A 22,948-nucleotide genomic window follows, 5' to 3' on the forward strand; every position below is an offset into this window, starting at 1 on the left:
TGCAGCAGGAAGACAGAGCAATCCAAGTCCCTCCCAACAAGACCAGCTTAAATTAGCAGGCAGAAGTTTTACAGAAACCCCAACAACAGGGAACACTTCCACACAGTGCAAAATCAAACGGTGGAACTCATTGCCACCGGAGGTCCTGGGTGCCAAAAGTACAAATGGGCTTACAGAAAGTGATCAGACAAATTCATGCAAGGTAAGTCCATCACAGGCTTCTAAGCATGAAGATCAGATATTAATCTGTTCTCGGGAAGCCTCCAAACCACAGGACTGCTGGAAGCTGAGACAGCGTCCTGGCGAAAGCATCATGCTGCATTTGCACGACGCTCCTACTCTTTCCGTGAGCATCCATGGCTGAGCTCCCACAGACACGATGATCCAGGGCTGCCGGACCGAAGGGCCGAGCACCCCAGTGGCTCTCACCAGTGGGTGCAGCACCGCAGCAGCTCATGCACAGCACCGTGACACCGGGGCTTTGGCTCAGACCCACCTTCAGGGGGCCACTGCATGCAGGCCCTGTTCTTTCCTACTTTGCACTACCTGTGTCTTCATTTCCTTCCAGAGCTTCTCTTCCAAGTCAGAACAGGTTTGAACACACAGGCGCACGCACATTTCCAAGCCACGGGCCAGCCATGCAATGATTCTTTCTAGGGAAGGAATGTTTTTATGCGCCTACCAATATAAATGTTACCTAACCTTTCAAATGCTAGTAAGAAGGTTTTAATTAAGAGAAGCTACTCTTGTAACCTTCAGAATAAAGAATTATATATATTTATCCATGTTAAATTCACAGGCTCCTACACCTCTCTGTTTTAAATGGCAATGCATGCACTTAAGCCAGTAAACTCTCATGTATTCTGGCCTATCTGCCACACTCACGGTGTACAGTCAAACCAGCCAGGCCCAGTAATGATTTAGGTGAGATTAACAAATATGTCAATGTCTATTTTCTGCTTAATTTAAAAGCAGCGTCTATAAAGATTTTTGACTTCTGAACCCTGTTCTCCTGGAAGAAAGAAGGTAACAATGAGGAGGGGGGATAAAGAGTGATTATCCCATCATCGATCGTTTGTCAGGAGCATTTCTTATTCACTGGACTATTGTAAAAAGCTAAGCTCTCGATCAATCCTGTAAGCCCCCTGTACAATTAAATATCTTGGAATGGTTTTCTTTCTTTCCTAGTCAGATCTTGAGGCCTCAGGGTTTTTCGGAAAGCTGGGGCTTTATTTATTTATTTCTCAGAAAAAGAAGTCTCCTTCCACAAATCTTATACTGGCAAGGAGAGGGGAGTTAAAATATGGGATTCCTTTGCTCTAAAGGTACTTGACAGTTAATGAAACTGTTAAAGTTTAAATCATAGGAACATTATAGACCTCTAGGTATGGATCGGCTACTAATCAATAGAGAAACAAAAGAAGCAGCACTCAAACGGCCACATTACAATGCAAACACAAAGTGTAGCGGGTTTTGGCATGCAGGTGGGGCACGCAGGTAAGACAAGACGACAATTTAAAGGAAGAACGAACACGTGTGACCTTCCTAACGTGGCAGGCAGCACAGGATGCTTTCTAAGGCAGCACTCTAAGTGCCATAAAATGTCACATTTATCTTGGATTGCAGTTTGCTCTGCAGTCTCCAAGTACGCTTGCATCTATATATAGTGCTGGTATGATCACAGCCATTGGCATGATTGGAAGAGGCCAGGTAAATGTCTTAATTCTGCCCTCAACACCTTTAAAGCTACCCACAGTGGTAAATGCACCAAGACCTCTTCATTCTATGTTGTCTTTTCTGTTTTTTTTTTTTTTTATCAGTAGCAAAATTGCCTTAAACAAGTTGAAAAAATGCCCTTGGGAAGCAATAACATCGGGGTACCAAAAAGATTAGAGAGTCTCTTCGAAGGTCAAAAGAGCAGTGGCCTGGGTCTTGCCAAAACCCTCTGCACAAACATACCCAGTTAAACCAACAAAATCTAGTTTAAAACCACACATAAGAAGTGTTTAACCTAAAATGTTGCCAAACACTTCCCAGAGGAAGCTGGCAGCTCGTGCTTGCCTGTCTCCCCCATCGTCCCCTCCCTGGCCTGTGCCCATCTCTGCCGTCTCTCCGCGGGGTGACACCAGCCTCCCCACTCAGCTGCTACAGCCTGGCTTTCGGGGCTACAAACTCTTTTTTCTGTGTCCTACAGCCCGTAACAGGCGCCCAAACCTCAGGCAGGGGCCCTCAGTACCCCGGTGGCACGGAACAATAAATGCCAGACACTACGGTTGCCAAAACAAGCCCTTTAACCCCCCTGCAGAGAAGCACTTCCCAGCCACTGCAGCCAGGGACATGCACGCGTGCTTTACAGCCTGCGATCATGGAGGAAGGCTTCAGAGGAGCTGCCCTCCCCGTGCAGACAAATGGAAAAGCTGCCGCAATAAATCCACGCAGAGACCTCTCCTGTAAAGTGCTCTGATACTGAATATCAATTTATACTCCTCTCCAAAAGTTAAGGGAAAGCATCATGGCAGGGAAAGCAACATCTAAACTATTTTGATTTGTGCTCCATTAAACAAAAAATCTGCTCTGAAGTAAGCAGCGTCTCCGAGCATCCCTCCGATGTATGTGCCTGGCAGAGGGAGCCATTGACAACGCAGTGTCCTGCAGTGACTGCAGCCTGCTGCGGTGGCAGGGCATGGGCTGCCTTTAATAAAGTTCCTGCCAGACGGAAATGGCTCAGCAGGACCATGAATCACGGCTTCCCATAACATTTAGTAGCAAAGTGCTTTTTTTAAATATGACCAGTTTAACAGGTTAGACAAAATGACTTCAAGAAATGTTATTGTAGGTTCCCTCTGATTGCAGAAAGCCAGGCAGCTTCTGAATCAATTTGATGGTTTACGGTTTCTAAGCTGTTGAAATGTGGGATTTTCTCCCTCACCCTCGGCGCACAGCCTCAGCATGGCCAAGCATTTACTTGTCCATTTTCTTGCCTCTTTCCCATACATGCACTCCAAGACCTGGGCAAAGCCCAGCACCAAGGCCTCTGACCCAACCGATTTGCAGAGACGGCCCTCACGCTTACCCTCAGGCTCTGCCACGCTGCGAGTTGGGCAAAGCAGACGGCTTCAACCCAGGCTCCAGCCCATCACACCCAGCCAGCGACACAGCAGAGGCACGAGTGGTTGGTGAGCGTGAGTGTGCTGCTTTTGGCCATTCCTTTCAGCAAAGCAGTTAAATCCCACTGCAGCATGTGCTGGACGGGCCCTTAGGACATGAATTCTGGAGAAGTACACCGGTTGCTCTGCATCCAATGACATAATTAAATGTCGATTTTAACCCTGGTTATGACTGTCCCACCTCATTTCCACATCTGCAACAATAACCGTCCTACCTGAATCTCACCTTCTCTTCCTCTGCCTATAACAAAGCTCTTGCCAGACAAAAATTCAGCAAAGGCAGCAAGAATGCCAACGGCGTCCGGGCTGCCCAGGCAACACATCTCCCACCCCAGCTGGAGGGAGCCGCTCCAGAGGGGAGAAGGAAGGTCACTCAGAGCCACTCATGTCCCTGGAGAGACACGCGTTTTTGGATTGTCGCTTGTTTCTTTAAATGAGACTGCTTGTAATTGCTTCACTAAATATTCAGTAGGATTTATGTTATAAAGGTGCAATATGAAATAGCAGCAAAGGTCACACACGCTCATGACACGGGCTTGAAATACCCTTGTACAACTGCACCGTGTGATGTTCCACTCCAGTCCTTTCCAACTCTTTGCTCCTAAGGTCTCATACTGGCATCAGAGCAAACGGGCAAAGTGTGGCAGGTACGTAATGCCAAAAAATTCCTATTTTGGGGGAAACATCTATGGCCCGCCTGGGAGGATATTCAAGATGCCAGTTGTCACAAAGGAGCTGACAGAAAGCAGTACTTGCTCTTCTAGACTCATGATTGTGAATTAACAATAATTTAAATGCAGCAGCACTTGCATATAGAAGCAGTTACTGGAAATCAGCATCGCCTAAAAAGACAAAGCTACAACCACACTGACTGCATTTGTCCAAGACTTCACGAGAGACAGAATCGCAACAGCAGCCTTTTTCTTAGTTGTTGCTCAAGAAAACAACCGGCATTTTGATTAATTACAACACTGAACGAACACTCCCCCCCCCCAAAAAAAGAAATACTAGACTTTAGAGCTGCAATCTAACTTTCTAAGCTAAAGCTTGGAATGGGACAGGTCACAGGATGGAAGTTTTCAGCCACTCAAGAAACAAGGCTGCGTCAGGGCTGTCCCTGGGTCACCAGCAAAGTCCTCACCAGGTGGTACAGTCGGGGCCAGGAGCGACCTGGGGGTTCAATTCTGGTACCGCACCCCGGGCACGTTTATTTTCAGAGAGGAACTGCTATGCTAAAGTGGAGTTATGGGTTCGATGCTTGAGTGTTCACTCATTATTTGGAAATTTAAGAAAAGTTTTGCATACCCTTTAGCCAAATAAAAGTGTGAAGCAAGTCAGAAGCCAGCAGCACAGACTGACTGGTAATATTACCTGCGGAAAGTTGAGGGCTGTCTGCAGCGTTGGAGTTTGTGCAGAAAACAACCACTGCCTCCCACTTCCCAACGTGCTGCTGTACATGTGGAGCCGTACGCTCCCCCCTCCTGCACCTTGTACAGTGTATACAGGCAAATGCAAAATGGGCATATAATTTCAAATAAAATTAAAAGATGCATGCCAGCACACGGGCAACTATTTCACAGGATCAGCTGAAGACAATATTCACACTATTACAACATATATCAGGTGATGAACAGATGCTTCCTTTTTACTATGAGATAAATACCTGATAGGAGAAATGTGAAAATGTAATATCCAATCTCGCTCTAACTGGAGCCATTTTGCCATTCCTTTCATTCATATTCCACCAAATTTTTCCGTACGTTACACTGTGCATCTGACACATTACATGCCCAGAATCTGCATGACAAAGCTGATTTTTATTCCACTCCTACATGTTTTACTCTAATTGTAATAAATAAATAAAATAAAATTGAATCTCCATATTTTTAACTACGGCCTGAGGCTTGCAGTCTGAATCGCTCCTACATTTCTAGGCAATCACCGTTCTCCTTGCACACCTACTCAGTGTGGAAATGTGCTCTTGGGCAGGATAAGGGCTATCCTTTCTTTCCTTGCCGTTTGCTCCGCACTGTTTGCTGGTTTGTAATAGCACAACTCTGAGTGACATTTTAATAAAACATGGGGCTAATAAACATTTCAGCAATAGTGCTGGAGAATTGATAATGAACAGATTTATGTCAAATTATTCAATATCTGCCAGCCTTCTCTGCTCTCACACTCCCCAGTTGCAAGTCCAACCCCAGTGTCTCAAGACGCCTGGAATGAGACCACCGTCGCCCGGTTTCCCCACCCCTCTGCAACAGGCACACGTTTGAGAGCATCTCCCTTTTCCCCCGCTATTCAGCAGCTCCAGGGAGGGATGACAGCCATTCAGGGGTTAAAGAGAGGCAGTGAACCCCCAGCTAATGAGTAAGAATTCAGCAGGCAGTGTAAGATAAATGGAGCTTTCTCTGCTTCTGCTGGAGTCAGCATGAACTGCGGCCCTGCGGCTTGTTTGTGGCAAATGGAGTGCGCGAAATATCAAAGGGCAGTGATCCAGAAGAAGACCGACTTTGACAAATTTTAAATTGGCCAGAAAGAAAACCAGCAAAAAAAAAAAAATTATGCAATTCACTGTGTCCTGCAATCTTGGCTTTCCTGCTATGGTACGGAATTAGTGGCAAAACAACAGCAATGATCGCCCGATGTTGGGAGCAATTACCAGCCATCTAAGTGAGATGCTTATCAGTGACTGAAGCTTTTAGAGCTCTCTGTATGTACAGTTGTAAGTGACTTGCTCTTGTGTTGCAGTCATTTTAATTAAAGTGTATGGAGTTTGCTGGGAGTAATTACCCTGTAGAGGAAGAGGGGAAAAAAACCCTGAACAGGCTCCTGCCTCCTCACATAGCGCAGTGTTGGATTTTTGAGACTGTTGGCAGAAAACTGTATCCCCTCTTTCTCCCTGTATTTTTTTCCGGTGATGCTGGTGCAGGTCCCACCGGTGTGACTGAAGGGTGCTTGGTAGGCGTCCCGCACCCACCCGACGGACCCTTTGGAGGGGCCACCCGACAGCGAATTAGCGTGTTACTCTGCTCCCCACCTTCCTCCACTGCTTCAGGATTTAAACACTCCATCAGCCCTCTCTGCCCGCAGCCAGTGACTCTGCTCCTGGGAAAGGATTCATCCGGCGGTTGCCGCACAGAAGATACCGTTTCTTTGCAGAGGCAGTAGGTTGGTTTGTTCGTCGGCAGAGCCAGTGCTTTTCATGGTGGGGTGAAGGTAAATACTCTCAGAAACAGTGCTCCTGCCGTAGTGCCATTTATCTGCATGGACCTGAGCTGACTGCTCAGCATATTGCCTTCTCTAACCACACATCTGATTTCTCCTTCCCCTGGAGACACGCACCGGAGAGGCAGCTCTCCTGCATCGGCCGCGGAGGTGCAAACACCCGCAGGAGGTGCAGCTGTGAGCCCTGACTGCGTAAGGAACTCGACTGCAGCCTTTAAACTGTGAAGTGTGAAACACCTTAGGAGAGCGTTTGTTGGGACCCTGTGCTGGGTCTCCGTGATTTGGTGTAGCCACACTATCTGTTTGCTCCTAAAGGGACACTGTCAAGTCTAACATAGGTCAAAAGTGAGGTTTTGTGAAAAGAATCTCCTTGCTGCAACTACAAACATTAAAACTGGCTTTTAATTCCAACAGACACAGGCAGACAGAACACCACATCCACCCATCTGGGTATCTGTGTCTGCTCTCTCGTGCAGCAACACATAATGCACATAAGCAAGATCTGAACTCAGGTAAAACTGCTGCCTTGTGCTGGTCTGCAAAACTCAAACACCTGCTAACCTCCTTCTTGCCCAGAAAGCAATCGGCACAGTGAGAGAAAACAAAGAGAGTGTCAAAATACTATCATTAAAAAAAGAGGGAAAATGTCTTTGATGATATCAAAGACATCAGTAAGAACCTAGTTTTCAGCAAGCAGTCTGATTCTTAACACTCCCCGCACCCTTTACAATTATTATTCTCTTCCCAAGGCATATCAGAATGGTTGTTTTGTATATAAATTGTTGCACTGCCATAAATTAAAAAAAGCCAAATAATAAAATGTAACTGCAGCAATAGCCACGATTTATCAGTCATTTGCAGAACACTTTTCCTCCTGAAGGATCCCAAAAGGCTTTATAAATTCAAACCATACCCACATAGCATGCTTCTTCCACTACTGAAATGTAGTCAATTTTGGAGGTAAAAAGAGGCTCTGTAAGATTATACTCTTACAGTAAGAGCTAGTAAAGAACTATTTAAAGAGTCTATTCCCCTGAGAGAGTACATATCTGATATTAAGTGCATTTTGCTGAACACTCTGTATTTTGGGTTGTTGGGTGTATACCAGGCGCTGGGATCATTTGGAGCAAAAGGCAGAGTAATAATACAACACACTCAGTGACGTGCTAGCCACTGAGCACTGCAGATCACCCCGTGTTTTACTGAGGAGGTGAAGAATATTTTTTATTTTCTTGAAACTGAAGAGTAGACAGATATCATTACTCAAAACTACCTCAGGCACACAGTGATAGTCCAGCAGCCCAAAATGTCTTTGACCAAATTCTTAGTTACACCAAATGACACCAGCTGAAGGTTTGGCCCAGGAGATTTTAGTGAGCCGAGCAACTGCTGAGATGGCAACTAGACTCAAGCATCTGTACCAAGTGTCTGTTGTAAGGTCCATTCAATTAAAAAAACAAAAAATCAGTTCAAAAAGACACTATATTACACACACCCTAGGTATGCTAAACGCACACGAATATCATCTCTCACATGTACATACATGCAGCTTGTCTCATCTGGTTTTCTTCCCAAGTTAGATGACAGTAAATAAAAATTATCATGAATTTGATAAAATGCCTCAGTGCCCCTTTTTAAGGTCTATAAACACATTCATTAGCCACCAGCTGAACGGATCACTGCTCCGCCAGCCCCCGCGCAGCCGTACCTAGCCGCTCTGCCAGGCGGATGTAGACGGGGTCCACTCGCCTCATCGTCTTCACCAGATCCTTCCTGCGGAATTTGATTTCTACTGTCCCCTCTGGTTCCAGGATTCCTCCTCTGATCAGTGACGGGAAAAGAGAAAAGAAAGGCACTTTCAGGTCATCAGACAAGGGGAAACACAAAATGGAATGGTTCAATGTTATCTACAAAGTATGTAAAAAAAGAAGAGAAGAGAAGGGGGGGAGGGAGACAAAACAAAGAGAAAGAGAGAACAAGAAAGAAAGAATCTTAGCTATTATTTATCCAATGCCACAAATGTACACCAGGCTTCACAGAAACACGTCTATCCAACAGTATATAGTACAGCCTGGTACAAGCAGGCAGTCTCTTTTAAGCTGTGACCTGAAAGCTCTTTCAAAAGGTAGGTAAGCTTTATGAAACAAACCAATTAACCAGCCATTTTCATTAGAGATCCTGCCCACTTCCCAGGTCAAAGACAGAGGAGCACGTGGTTTGAATCTTGGGCTCGGTAAATAAAATCACTTCAGTCTTTAACTGTGAGGGCGGGAGTAATGACGAGGAGGAAGGTCAGTGCTGAGGGTTATGAAACAGCAACAGCGATGAGAATTATTACAAATGCGTAACGGTACTTAGGGACAGGATGACATATTTTGCAAAATAATCTGTCTTGGCTACTGGAGCTCAAGACCTCTAGAGTCCAACTACAGCTCTGCAAACCACACACAGTCCTTCCTGATGTCTTGCAAGGTGGGGAGCTGGCTTGAGATTTCCAAGAGGCGAGCTCACACTGCCAGCATCCTAGAAAGGTATGGGGCAGAAGCAGCAGGAGGGAGTTGTTCCTGCATGCACCCCAAAAAACACTTGGTGGGGGAAGGAGTTTGTAGAAATCCTGCTCGCACTGTGTCTGACTGTGAAGCAAACAGGCTCCATGTTTCTAAGTAGGAAAAGAACAGCAAAAACTTCTGACGTCCAGGAGGTGAAGATTAGACAATGTTTGCTCAAGATGCAGGAAATAATGAGGCCAATAGACTACAGGTGTCTCTGTCTTGCTTCTTTAGAACAGAGAGAGAGGCAAGCATCCCATCAGGAGCAAAATTCAGCTGGGAAGGGCAAGGGAAATGGGCGTCTGGGAAGGGCGCCTTCTCAACTCCTTCCCACATACGCTTTTTTCCCTCCCCTTGGAGCAGCTGCCCAGGAATTTCGCCCTGCTCAGATGGCAGGAGTTGAGAGGATGCCCTGATAGCACAATATTCATGCTGTCCTTCTATACACCTTCCTTCTATCTGCTACAGATAGCCCAGGTAGGGCGGCCTTTTTCCTCCAAATGATTCAGTACCTCTGTATTTTAGAGATTCTTTAAAATATTAAAAAAAACCTGCTTCCAAGAGTTTGCCTGTAGTTTTATATCCTGAACCGCCAGTAACTAGAACTTCACTTACGCAAGTTGTAGTTTATTAAAAAAGCGCAACTACCCAAGCGCCCATATGACAGATAGTACAACACTCAGGGATTTTAAAGTGCACAATTATTTACACTTATTCAATTTGCAAAATTGTATACACAGGCACTTGTTTCATAGCACAAAGCAGTGTGTGGAAATATCAGAACGGAAAAAAAAAAATCCTAAGCGCCAACATCTCACTGTGCTTTGTGAGTGTTAGTAATGAACCTTCACAGAGGCTGGCTCACACTGGCTACAGAATCTACCCCCATCTAAGTCTGAGCCAGGAGACTATCCGAACTGTCCTAGCTGTGATCAAACTCCTCCGAGACATGGGTTGCAACTGGAAAGCAGTCAGCCCCTTTCAGTAACAAACTGCCACATTCTTAACTGAGAGCTTCTCACTCAGCCAGGTAATTATGCCTCAAAGCAGGTGGTTACAGAAGGAGGAGAAAGCTGCCATACCTGCTTTCTCGGTCTGCGTACATCTCCATATGACGAGGATTAATGGTAGGGTCAATCACAGCCCAGGATCCTCCTCTCAGCTCCGCTTGCGGTGGGATGTAAATAAGCACGGGTTGACGATATTCTCTCAGCCCGTCCACAATGTAGGCACCAAACTTGAGCACTTGGTCATACATGTCTGCAGAAAAAGGACACAGCATTTGAAGTCACAGTATGTCAGTCCTTCAGCCCTGCCACGCTTGGTCAAACGGGGAAAAAAAAAATCACAATTATTCAGCTCTTCTGGCCACCTCCTTCTACCATACTGCAAGCTCTGGCTGGCGTTATCTGGACCTGGGCAAGACAGACTGAGAAAGGAGGTGTTCCCCCATCAGCCCTGCTCCCAGACACTGGACCTCCACTCTGGAGATCTGGTCTGGTTACTTCCAGCATAACCACATCTATTCACAAAACATGGACTACGGGGTCCTCAGTTCACACCAGCCAGTCCTACACCATGTGTCCTGGAGATAATCCATCCCTTACTTCCCAGCCAAGCCAATGAGTATTACAGCAGTTCGGAAAGTCAGGCCAGCTATTCCTGTGCTTTATACGAGCGCAGCTGCCCAATTTCAGACTTACTACCATGGACCTGTATCCTGATTCATGTAATGTGCATGGCACACCTAACAGCAGCAGACCTTTTACATATCTTTATAAAAATTAGGGATGTGAAATGGCATTCTTCTCTTCTTGCATTAAAATTTAAGGCATTCTGCTCAAAATTAATGAGAACAACTCCACTGTGTAAAGACAGTACATTGAAAATATCAGCCCCAAAGGCAATTTAAATAAAAGAGAAAAAAGGAAGGCAAAAGAATTTATATGAGATGATATAGTTTATAATGGATATAGTTTGTAATGGAAACAGGCACCCTCGAATATATATATTTTGTTACATATAATTATATATAGAAGTATCAAATCAAATACACAAGAAATGAAAAATGCTTATTAGGATCATCTAGTCCATCTCTTTGTTCACACAGGACTGTATCCTATGTTTCTTTCCCAATGCTTTTTAAAGCTTTCGTTTAGAAATCCCAAACAATAAATCTGCTACTTCTTTAGGGGCATTTCCACAGCCAAATAGATGAAATTTTCCTGAGTATTCAGCCAAACTTCCCCTCCTTCCCCATCTCCATTAATTTCATATTACTACTCCTTGCATCACCCTACATAATCTCTCCACTCCTTCAGGCTTGCTACAAATAGCACTAGGTTTTTCAGTGTTGGGTTTTTTTTTTTTTTTTTCCTTAGACACACTGTAGGTATTCATTTCTCATGTCTCCCGGGACAGTATTTTCAATCCCCTTCATCATTTTTGTTCTTTGCTTAGCAGCTCCCAGTTTGCCTAATTTTTTCTGGCCATTAAAATACCAGTGCATAGAGCAGAAAAACTAAGTGGGTTGCATATATGTACCACGCACACATGCTGGCCTTCAGTAACAGGCTTAAAAGACCAAGACACTTTTATTCATCTAAAATCCTTACAATCACTTGAGAAAGCCATCATTTCTGGGGAAGAAAGAGACTCCAGCCAAGGTCCCCCTGTCATTTAACCCCAGTTTAATGTTAAGCATTAACATGAACATAGTTAAGCACTTAACTCTTTGGGAAATACACACACACACTCTTACATATATATACACACGCTAACACATATAGAGCAAGCGAGAGAGGTGTATATGAAGTGTGTGTATATATATATTAGCACCATAGGCACTGATGTGATCTCTCCAGTTCATCTGCAAGGTCATTGTCCAAGTACCCAAGAAAAGGACTTTCATGTTATTTAAGAAATGTCAAACGCTGATGAAGAGAAGAACAATTTATTTCCTCTAATTGCGAATAAACATAAATTCTGGCAGAGACAGTGGGGACTGAGAACCAAACAAAACTCCAACCTTTTCCTTTGTCCTGAGCAAAGAAAAAGACCTCAAAAGGGGTGACAAATTTATTACTAATTACACAATTATTTTATTATGTAGTGCTAGTAATAAACCACTTGAAGTACTTTCAGCTAATTCTAGTGTTAAGAAAATAATTGCTTGATTCAAATTATTTTAACTGAATTAATTCTTTACTAGACATTTTTTACTAGTGCTACATAATAAAATAATTGCGTAATTAGCAATACATTTTTCACTCCTGCCAAGGGTATATATTTTACTCAGGTTAAGCGTAGAAAAAAGAAGTGCTACTTGTTTGAACAAGGCAGAGGGAGGAGGAGCAGAGAAACTGAGAGAAACTTGATGCTTTCTGCGCATAGCTCCAAATCTCTTTCAGGTTTACCAGGTGGCGTCAGCAAGGTGAGGGAAGTATTTCTGTGCCTACACCACTTTCCGGATCAGACTGTCAAAGCTATCCAGACGCACGAACTTTACCGCTATGTGGTTCTGTACACAGTTACTCCTTTTGGGATCCTGCAATACAGCACTTCATTTTCCTGGAATGTCCCAGCAGCCTTAGTTTAATATTTTATACATGGATTTACACCAACTGCTGGCTTCTCTTGCATGCTCAAAACTTCCACCGAGGTCAATGGACCTGCTGCTGCACTAGTTTCAGATCTGGCTGTAAATGCCTCTGTTGTAGAGGATTTCCCCTTTTTTTAAGGTAACAGCTTCCACTAATGGAGACTGAGTTTTGCCCAAATAAAGGTGAGACAATCAATCTGACTGCCACCGCCAAAGGGTCCCCATGGTGTCACGCACAGCTCCAGACCACAGAAGCTGCTGAGCTTCAGAGACAAGCCAAGGGGAACTGCAGTGTCCACAGGCTATGGAAGGGTCCCTAAACTGTCTCTAGCATTAACAGCAGCCCGCTCTTCTGCAGGGTTTTCCCCTCCCGCCATCTCAACTGTTCAATTTGCCTACACTTACCTTTTCCGCAAAGTGGGCACTTTTAAAGAATGTATATTTTTAAGAGGTAAAATATAAGTAGAGTTGATGAAGATCATAAAAATACTGCAAAGACAACCCAAGACGCCTGCCTGTAGTCCCCATACCCAATCACCAGAACACACAACCTCCCTGATTTACGTTAATACTGTACTTGAGCGTGAAACTATGAAACATTTGCCATACTGTGACAACTGCCTCTTATTTGCAGTTTTGCTGCATTCTCCACTCTTACAATGGAAAACAGTGCACCAAATCTATCTGCTGCAGGGGGTAAATGATGCCAGGTCTCAGTGGTGCCCACTGCTCTGTGCCTGAGCTGCCCGTGCAGCCCTAGTGCCTTGGTAGGGTGCAGACTTTATAAACCATTAATACTGTAACTAACACACTTACTATGTTTAAAACAAAACCCAATCACTTCCATCATCATCCGTGCAGCAAAGATCACCACACACATTTTAAGAGCAGACTGTTTGCACAACTGTTCTTGCAAAGAAGTTGCTTATGTTGAGACTGGAAAAATTAAAATTAAATATTATATTGGTGGGCCAAATTTAATTCCTGTATTAATTTAAAGCTCAGCATAATAAGCCACTTGCAAGATAGAAATGCTGCAGAAGTCCTCTAGGAAGAGCAGTGCTGTTCGTTATTCAGCAGGGCAGACAGTGTTCGCAGCACACTTTCCCATTCTCTGCCTGCCTGCTCAGCTGCAGTGTGCATCAGCGTCTACTACACACAGACATGAAATCTGCTGGAAGCTGTTATCATTACACTGTATGTGTAAATATTGGCAGTCAGATGCATCAAGCATGCTAGAAAGGCTGCAGACAGTTTTTTGCATTTCCATAGCGTCGGGCAGCGTGCCCTGAACCTCCAAAGCTGGAACGGATCTCATCAGCTTGGCTGGATGATCAGATAGGACCTGAAGGTAAACACCAGGCATATATTGGCTGCAGACACATAATGTCCCTCATAAACCCATTACACACAAGCAATACCGTCATTCAACATCCAGGTAATCAGGGATTTAAAACAGCCTTTTCATTCTGCTGAGATTTTTTTTATTGTTATTTATAACATGTCCCAGGAAAAAATAATAAGTAAAACATGAAAAGCCAACTGCGAGTGACCCTGTAGCACAAGCAGCGCTGCAGTTTAATGTCGCGGGGATTTGCATGCTATCAAACTATTCATGCCGAGTCCAAGACCCTGGTGCTAATTTCCAGTAAATTTCACGCTTGATGTCTCCCTGTTGTGGGTCACTGCCGGTTCGCCTAAATAAACCACTTCCAAATGGCTCCTCCATCTAAATATTCAAGCCAGTTTTTATAATTTAATTTTGCATTATGCTGAATAGCCTTCTGGCCAGATAGAGCTCATTGGGGAAACCACCAATACCATTGTGATATGCCTTTATTTATGTTATTTATTTATTTATTTATTTTACAGCTTGAATTAGACCTCCTAGGCCGACTAGGAAAGAGGTTTTTTTTTTCCCCCCTCTCTTTTTTTTTTTTCCCATCCACTAATGTCAATTTTCAGCATAGCAAGAGCTGTCTCTAATCTTTTCCTACTCATTACACACAATTTTGGAGTCATTTTACCCACAGTGCAGTCGGCTCCTGGCAGTGTGTTTGTGTGCACTGAGGGGTGGCATAATTGTTTATTTTCCCTCCCTGCATAATCCCCAGCCAGCATTGAAACCAAAACTGCAAACAACTCCCCAAGGACCGCAGAGAGTGTCAGGAGAGACCAACACTTGCTATGCAGGCCCCAACGGCAAACAAGATGCAGGAAAATGCACGGACCAAGGTGCAAACTGCAATGGCTCTGTTCTCCCCTCTGTGGTGGCTCTCTCTTCCTCCTGCTACCAGCTGGGGTGGAGTAAGTGGGGATACACAATATAAATATTAGCAGCCTTGTAGTGCCTTTTGTACCTTGGGCTTCTGGTCCCAACTCCAAAGCTAAACTCAGTTTCCGAGGAACCCAGCAAAGGGCACTGCCAAAGCCGACAGATCTCGCAACATAGTAAGCCAAAATAATATTTAACGAATGCTTGGTAAAGTTACATCAACAACTTCCCCACGAGTTGTGCGGTAGGGAAAGCAAGTCACGAAGGGAGTGCAGTAGCAGCACATGGAGCAGAAACCATCCTGAAAGGTAACAGATATTTTCCAGAGGAAAGAATTTTGCCACCTTTTGCCACCTTCCATCTTTGCATCTGCAAACTCAATGGCATTGCTTTCTGCCCAGGTAATGAGAAAGCAGAGCAAGACAGCCTTTGTCACCCTGCGAGGCTTTCCAGAGCAGGAACTTTCACTGGTTTAGTGCATCTGTAACTTTTCTTCTGTGTTTGTTAACTGCCTCATGCAAGTAAGGGGCCGTAATCTTTTACTTATACTTTTATAGTATTAATCTCATATTCTTGGCACTTCACAAAATTTAAAGTAGCAATATGTGGTGCAAAAATCTAACTGCTGGTATATTAATTCACAGTTTAATAACTGTTCACTTCCTCTGAACACCACTACCACGAAGAGAGTCAACTAGGAGACAGTCCTCGATAGGACAATATTACAGTGTGAAAAATCATCAGAGACAATGTTGACAGAATATGCCTATACATTTTTGATATGCAATATTGTTGGCTTATCCAGCCCCACTTTTAAGCTGAGGCAGAAGGGGTTTCCTGAGATTAGTGTTTAACCAGTGGAGGTTGGCAGCTGTAAATTTTGTTAGCAACTAGACCACTGTTAACATCCAATTACCTGTTCTCACTGCAGATGAGACTCAGTTGGACTCGATGATCTTCAAGGTCTTTTCCAACCTAAATGATTCTATGATTCTATGATCTGGCCAGTTCCTATAACTGTATATGAGGGTACATATAAAAATACAGCTGCATTGCATATTTTGAAAAGAACTTGGTATCAAATTTGCACCTTGCATATTCTATGTTATTCCTGCTATGTGCCTATTAAAGACAAGACACACATGGGGAGGAGAGGAATGAAACCCTTTCACACCACAGCTACTGCAGTGTAGAGCGTCCCTTTCCCCTAGCTGGTTGTACAATGATCACAACTGACTTTCAGGAGAGCCGGGCAGAGCACTGCCATGATTTCAGAGGGCTGACATGTCCAAACACTTTGGCAGGCCTAGAAAAGTATCCCTTTATTAGCATTTCTAAGGGAGGTCACATACTTGCCATGAAAGAGGGGGGCTGGATCTTTGATGCAGGCTGCATCAAAGATGGGTGAAGCAGATCCACTCTGCAAGTTTACTGGTACAAGTTGTCACCACAGTTAAGCCAATCTAATAGCTAGCTGCTGCCCAAAGACAGGACCTACTTGCGTCCCTTGCCACACACTCCCACTGCTGGTTTGTCCCCAGAGAACTGCTTCAGGATGCTAAACCAGTAGAGTTAGTGCCATTGGGTATGCCATGGCGGGGAACAGCAGCAGTGCCCTGAGCAGTAAAAGACAAGCCACTCCACAGGATAACGCCAAATGGGGATCCAAATTGATGGTTACCTTTCATTCCACCAGAGAAGCCTCTCCAGTTTGCAAAGACCATCAGAGGCAGCCCTTCTCTGTTAAAGTCATTGATAGCCTGTGCAGTTTTAAAGGCAGAGTCAGGGAACCACACCTGACCAGCCTGCTGGATTATCTGTTGGGAATAAAAAAAGACTGTTAAGCCTTCAAACACATTAATGTAAGAGTTGGCATAAAAACACAGAAATAGATGCAACAAGAGCTGTGATGTGGAATTAACAACGAGGAACACAGCGCACGAAATGCTTAGGATCTGCTTGCCCACAGAAAAATTGGGACAATCCTTTTGTCACCAACATCAACAGGAGTGTTCCCACTGATTTAGCTAAGAAGAAGAATAGAGATGGTATGGAAAGCCTGACACTATGACCGCTGTAGGAAGGTGAAGGAGAAGAGAGAATGAAAAGGACATGCAAAGGAGAAAACCCTGAAGAGATGATGCAGGGCCAGAGGTGTGAAATCAGGCAGGAGAAAAGCAAAATGTCAGAGCAGAAAGACCATGAAACACTATGGTCACAGCAAGAGAACAGGGAAATGATTTTTGCTTGCCAGATCTCCTGGGCCCTAGTCCCTGCACCTCACCTAAGTCATAAGAGAAGCAGGACTGCCGGGGAACGTGTCTCCTGTACGAACGGCCAACACAACTGTCCATTCACTCCTCCCAGCAACTGCCATGCATTAGCATCTCACCAAGGAATGGCTATACTTTTCGTCCCACGTTTGGGGAAAAAAAAATCCCATCAAAACAAGTGCTCTTTCCACAGAGACATTTGCGGAGGACAAACAAGCAACTGAGCACACATTCAACCTACCTTGGCCTCAGAGTCCAGGTTTGCAGGATCAGCAGGGATGCTGAGCTCCACCGTTCTCGTTTCTACGGCAACTACTCCTACAGGTATTCCTCCCAGCCTGGTAACATGCGAGACAAATCAAAATTCGTATTTCTACTGTGACACAACTAGACTTTTTTTCCAATTTGCACCAAAATACTCAAGAGAGACAAATAATGCAAGCAAATGGCAGAAGAAGCATTCTGGCTTTTTTTAAGAGTTTAGGCATGTGGCTGGAGAATTTCAGAGTAGAAGTCACAGTTCTCAAAGCAAAATCTAGTTCTAAAAACTAGCACATACCTCACTAAAAACTAAATAGAATAAACCAAAGCCCAAATTTTGAATGATATAGCTACATCTCCACCACCCTTCACCTGCCACTACACAGATTTTGATACTGACGGTCTTGACCACGAAAAATAAACATGAAGACCCAAGGCTTCCCAAGCCCTGTTTTCACAAGCACTGTCAGCTGATGAAATACATCCACAGGCTGCAGGTCTAAGCAATGCTGATGTCTCAGCCACCCTAAACCTCCACTGCTTACAAAACCTCCCTCTCCCAAGAGGTTAGGGTGAATGACGGGCAAAAGGTTTGGGTTTGCCCGTCTATCTCCTCCCCAGACCCTCTGCTGCAGGATGACTGCAAGGGTGGGAAGGGTGCAGGGACAGAGGGATGAGCAGGGAGCATAGGAACCAGGGAGGATGCTCAGCTCTGCTTTCCACAGCATCTAACCGCTCCTTTACACAAAAGGCATCTTGCTGGCGATGACAACTGCTTACTCCCAGGACGGGAGTCCCAGCAGAGCCTACGCTCTCTCCTCAACCACCTCAAGCTGGATGACACGCGCTGCAGGCAGAAAAAGCGACAAGGCCTATGTGCACTAGGGGGTTGAAAATATTCCCATTCACTATGATTAAGAGTCTGCCTAGAAACCTGTAATTGCAGAAGCCGTCTTAAATCGGTAACTTATAACTTCTATATTAGGGCCCATGTGACCTAATAAAGAACATCTTTATCCAAGTATTACAGTTATTTATTGAACTTGAAAACAGCTCAAAACAACTTCTGTTTTCCATTATACTTCATATAAATTTTATCAGGCTAGCACATGAAGATGCTACATCTTGTTTTATAGTGTGTCCCTGGACAAGTTGCCATAGAATAATAAAAGACAATTTACAGCCAACAGCACACATATTCCAAACATACATACAAAAGATGAGTTTTGGCAGCACTTACAGTAACAATCCCAGAAGAATACATTCCTATTTGTTTTTTCAAAATGCCACTGCTTTTGAAACAAGTCAGTTTCATTTGTATTATATATACCTGTTTGTGAGAGTCCAAAGCAACTTGGAATTTGTCAGAAGAAAGGAACTGCAAGTGAAGCTGAGCACGGGCCTGGACAGAGACCTTCTAGCTTTGCCAAATCATTGATTCCCACCCCCCCTGCCCCCCAGTATACTGCTTAAGCTAAAAGCCTTTAAATAATTATAGGACGTTGTGAGATAAAACTTTAGAGCGTCATGGATGGCAGATAAAAATACCCAAGTGTATCAAAAGGTCACAGGACATCCCAAGGTTAGGTGCTACAATTAGGAGTGGAGTCAGCAGGTATTTTCGGCTCCTCTCAACAATGTATAAAGATCAGACAATACTCTGAGTGGAAAGGATCTTCAGAGGTAATAGCACTCAGAGCCCTGGGACCAGCAGTGGTCAGAGACATGAAATTCCGAGAAGGCAGAGCTGAGCTGCACCCGCACACGAACGCCCCTTTGGCTCAGCAGCAGTTCGTCTCTAGCTGGGCTCGTACAGCCCATACACTACCACGTTGCTCTGTCTTGAGCACAGACGACTCCTCCTGCCCTGATATGATATCTGAGGAAATGGGTATGTTTCTCCCTATCACATTCTGCACTAGGAGAGTCCAAAGGCAGTTCTAAACCCATTAAAGACCTTCAAAAGTCTTAAGAAAAGAGCAACAAAGGGACATTTTGCTGAGTACACCCTTGTATCTGGAAGCCTCCTTCAGTTATTATGTAGCATTTCATTAACATATTAACAGAGCTCCTGATGGCCATTTTAGAGATGTCCAGAACGGACACAATCCTCTGAGATGTTGCACGTGAGCTCTAGTGAATGTCACAGTGTGACCTCTGGCTCTCTGACCCTCATTAGGAGGACTCTGTAGAGCTGTGGCTTTAAAAAGTCGAAGAGAGAAATGGGAGCTCCCAGCGCCAAATATTCTGGGGCCACGTGTGCTATCAACATAATGGAGATAAGAAACAGCATTGATTCATGGCTATGCTGGCTGGGAGCCTAGGTGGCTATCCCAGTTGTGCTGTGTGTTTCAGGAACGGTGGTGTCTCTCCCTGTCTCCCACCGAATGCTCTGGTAATCAAACACAGCATCACCAGGGATATCCTGGTACTACGGTCAGTCCTTGAGTCACCAATTTTGTGAGGCTAGAGGCTGATTGAGTCAGACCCCAGGGGTGGCCACAGGATTTCCAGAAGATGGTAAGCATTATCAGGTAATTTGGCTCTGGATTGTTGGCACTGTGATACTGACAGTACGGGAGGTGAAAGATCTGTAAATAAAAGATTTTTCTTTGATGCAGACTTCTGCTAAGGCACTCTGAACACCCGTCATGCACGGGCACGACCGTATCTCATTAAGTGTAACACCTGAAGCCTCCAGGATCCCATTCAGGCACTTCAGGTTTTTTTCTCCCCTTTCACTTGGTAACAAAACGAAAAAAAAAAGGCTGACAATTAACCAAAACCACTGACATCAATTAGGAGCTGGGAGTCTGCTGGAGGCAAGAGTATGAAGCTCTGTCTTGAGAGGAGAGCTGGCGGTAGTCTGAGGAATGAGGAGTGACAAAGGATAAGCATGCGGCATTTGGACAGCTCAAGCACTTGTAGTGGAAACTCAAGGGAGATAAATGTACTCTTTCAAAATGGCTTTATTCTGAGAGGAAGCAGACAATCAGATCAGGAAACTCTCAGTGCCATTTGGGCGGGAGGTGGAGTGGCAAAAAACTAAAGAAGAAACTAGAAAAGAGGTGATTGAGGGGGTTTTGAGCCCAGCTCTGATTTGCATTCTGTCAAAAATACAGGATCCTATCTCCAGGCTTCTGCTTCCTGCCAGCTCTGAGAGTTCACAGACCTGCAACACCAAGAATGACCCAGGCTGCAAATATTTTCAAGGCAGGGGTCTAAACCTCGAGGCAACGGGGACCATTTTAGAATCCTGCACAGGTGCCACTTCGCAGCAAGGTAAGGGGAAGTGACTCCCCTCGGGAGGAGGCGAGTGCCACAGGCCTCCGGAGCTGCACATCTCTGCATCACGAAAAACAACTACGATCAGGTGTGGCGGGTGCTCACTTCTGCAACGTTAAGCTCTTCTCTCTGCAGAGTTTCTTGCCATTTGCTCTAGTTTTAGCTGAACTTTTCTTGCAAGCCAAATAAAATGCAAAACAATAACCTGCGTAACGTATCTTCAACTAAGGCAGAGCTGCAAGAAGGCATCACTATGCAACCATGTACCTAGGGAAGCATATATTGTCTGCCGTAATTTTTAACAATCTCGCTCTTTTTGGCTTTTTGCATGTTAAAGCTGTCACCTCCAAGCAAACCAGGAGAAACAATCAGACCATGCTTCATTTGTGTGATAAAGAAGTATCCTATTCAAGTAATGACTTATTTTTACTTATAGCCATCAACTTCCAAAGGATGTTCTAGAAAAACGCAAAGCATAACGAAAACTTAATTTCTACAAATGTCTAAAACGCCTCTTAGAATTTACCTTGCTCTGCCAACCACAACTGTCTGCGCCCAGGGCTGCATGATCTCCAGGAACGAGCCATTGTCAAAGAAACCACTTAGCCACTGTCCTTTTTGACCTAAAGGGAAGGGAAAAAAAATGGAAATATCAGAGGAGGGAGGAGGGAGGGAAGAAAGAAGAGAGAATATCGAAGGAGCAACTGAAACTTGCTTAAAAATGCCAACTGGAGAATGTGGCACTGTCTTTTTATTTATTTATTTTTAAATAGATTATAATACAAGGGAACATTAGACAGCTGAGCATTTGTCTGCCTTCAGCCATCATGTCTTATTTCATTTGCTAGTCTGCATAAAGACAGTAATTTATCAGCAAAAGCATCATTTATTGTTAAACGATGGGGTTCGGATAGCAGAGGGACTTTGCATGCTTTTAAATAAATAACTCTGTTTTTTTCAAGACACTACAAATATTTGTCAAAAGGCAGTAAAGTCATTAAAGATGTTTTTCAAAATTACTATTTCTATTTTAAAACTTCTCTCACATTTTTCTCTTGATTCTGCCTAATCTTTCTTTTAAAGAAAGAATGCTGAAGAAATTCAGGAACTAAATATAAAAATCTCTATGATATTTTAAAACTAGACCACACATCTAGGCATGTTTCACACATTCTTTTAGAAAAACTGAAATGAAGTACTCCGATACCAAAAGCCTACTTGCTCCACAGAAGACACCAGATGATGCACCTCTCCCTAAACTAAAGCACGCTTTAAGAGTCACCCTCCTGGATCAGACCGTATGCTATCAGACCAATTCTCTTGCCCAAAGAAGGCAGCCACTTCCTAATGCTTGAGAGAAATCAAACTGTTCCTGAAGAGAACACTACCAAGATGACTGTGCAGTTCTAAGAGAAATAAACTTTCCCTGACCCTTGCAGACAATCAGCTTCTACCCTGAAGTATGAGGGCTTGATTACCCTGATCATGCTAACTATGAACTAGTATTATTTGCCCTTTATAAAGCCAGTGCAGTATCAGACTTGGCGTTCCTTCTGCATCACAGACTCCAATATATTGACAACATCGCTCCATCCCCATGTGCAACAACATACCTGTTCACTAACAATCCACATACATTCCTTCAAATAAAATTCTCAGGATGACAATTACCCCCACGGGAAGCGGGGTGGCAGTTTACGGTGTATTTCTCTACTTTCCATGGGTGTTTCTTAAGCAGGCACGAAAGACACTACGAACGAGTTAAGCCTCACTACGCCGACCTGTGCCATAGCATGGCACTGCTTCCACTCTCCAGACAGGAAGACCGTGGCAGGACGGTTTTCCAATATTTCAGCTTGGACCCTACTCCAGTGAACAGGTAAGGCCACAATGAAGAGCTTTCATTTGGGCTGACTGCTGATGCTGGATTAGGGAGTGACAAGTAAGATTTGCAGACAGCTCGCTTTCTGCAGTCCTCCAGCCTGTGTAAGTTGTATATCCCAAAGTCAAGGCATCGAGATACTCTACCCACCCAGACAATTACAGAAATCCAACTCTCTGAGGGCACCTGCTTTCCACTGGGGCTTCATGAAGCTCTGCAAAAAAAAAAAACAAACCCAACCCAAAATCCCTCCCAGCTTTACCCCTTGGCACACAGCTTCTGGGGAATGCTTTAATCTGAACAAGCACCTCTGCTTCTGCAAACCCAAGTCCAAAACCAATTAAAAGTGGAGATCCAAGCAAGCTAACCTCTGCTGACTTAAACAGGATGGAGAGTGTTTTATCAAGACCAAACTTGTAATTACTGT

General features: G+C 44.3%; 1 protein-coding gene across 2 annotated transcripts in view; it reads right to left on the reverse strand.

Annotated features, from left to right (window-relative positions):
• The window catches only part of ACACA (acetyl-CoA carboxylase alpha), a 140,769-nt gene that overhangs the window by 10,450 nt on the left and 107,371 nt on the right, over positions 1 to 22,948 (reverse strand). For both annotated transcript variants that reach the window (XM_050909166.1, XM_050909167.1), the window contains 5 exons: positions 21,166 to 21,262; positions 17,335 to 17,431; positions 16,502 to 16,637; positions 10,027 to 10,204; positions 8,104 to 8,216 (listed from right to left, as the gene is read on the reverse strand). In XM_050909166.1, coding sequence (XP_050765123.1) covers positions 8,104 to 8,216; positions 10,027 to 10,204; positions 16,502 to 16,637; positions 17,335 to 17,431; positions 21,166 to 21,262 — 621 coding nt within the window. The remainder of the gene's footprint in view (positions 1 to 8,103; positions 8,217 to 10,026; positions 10,205 to 16,501; positions 16,638 to 17,334; positions 17,432 to 21,165; positions 21,263 to 22,948) is intronic.

Source organism: Gymnogyps californianus, chromosome 20 (assembly GCF_018139145.2).
Source record: "Gymnogyps californianus isolate 813 chromosome 20, ASM1813914v2, whole genome shotgun sequence".
NCBI lineage: Eukaryota > Metazoa > Chordata > Aves > Accipitriformes > Cathartidae > Gymnogyps > Gymnogyps californianus.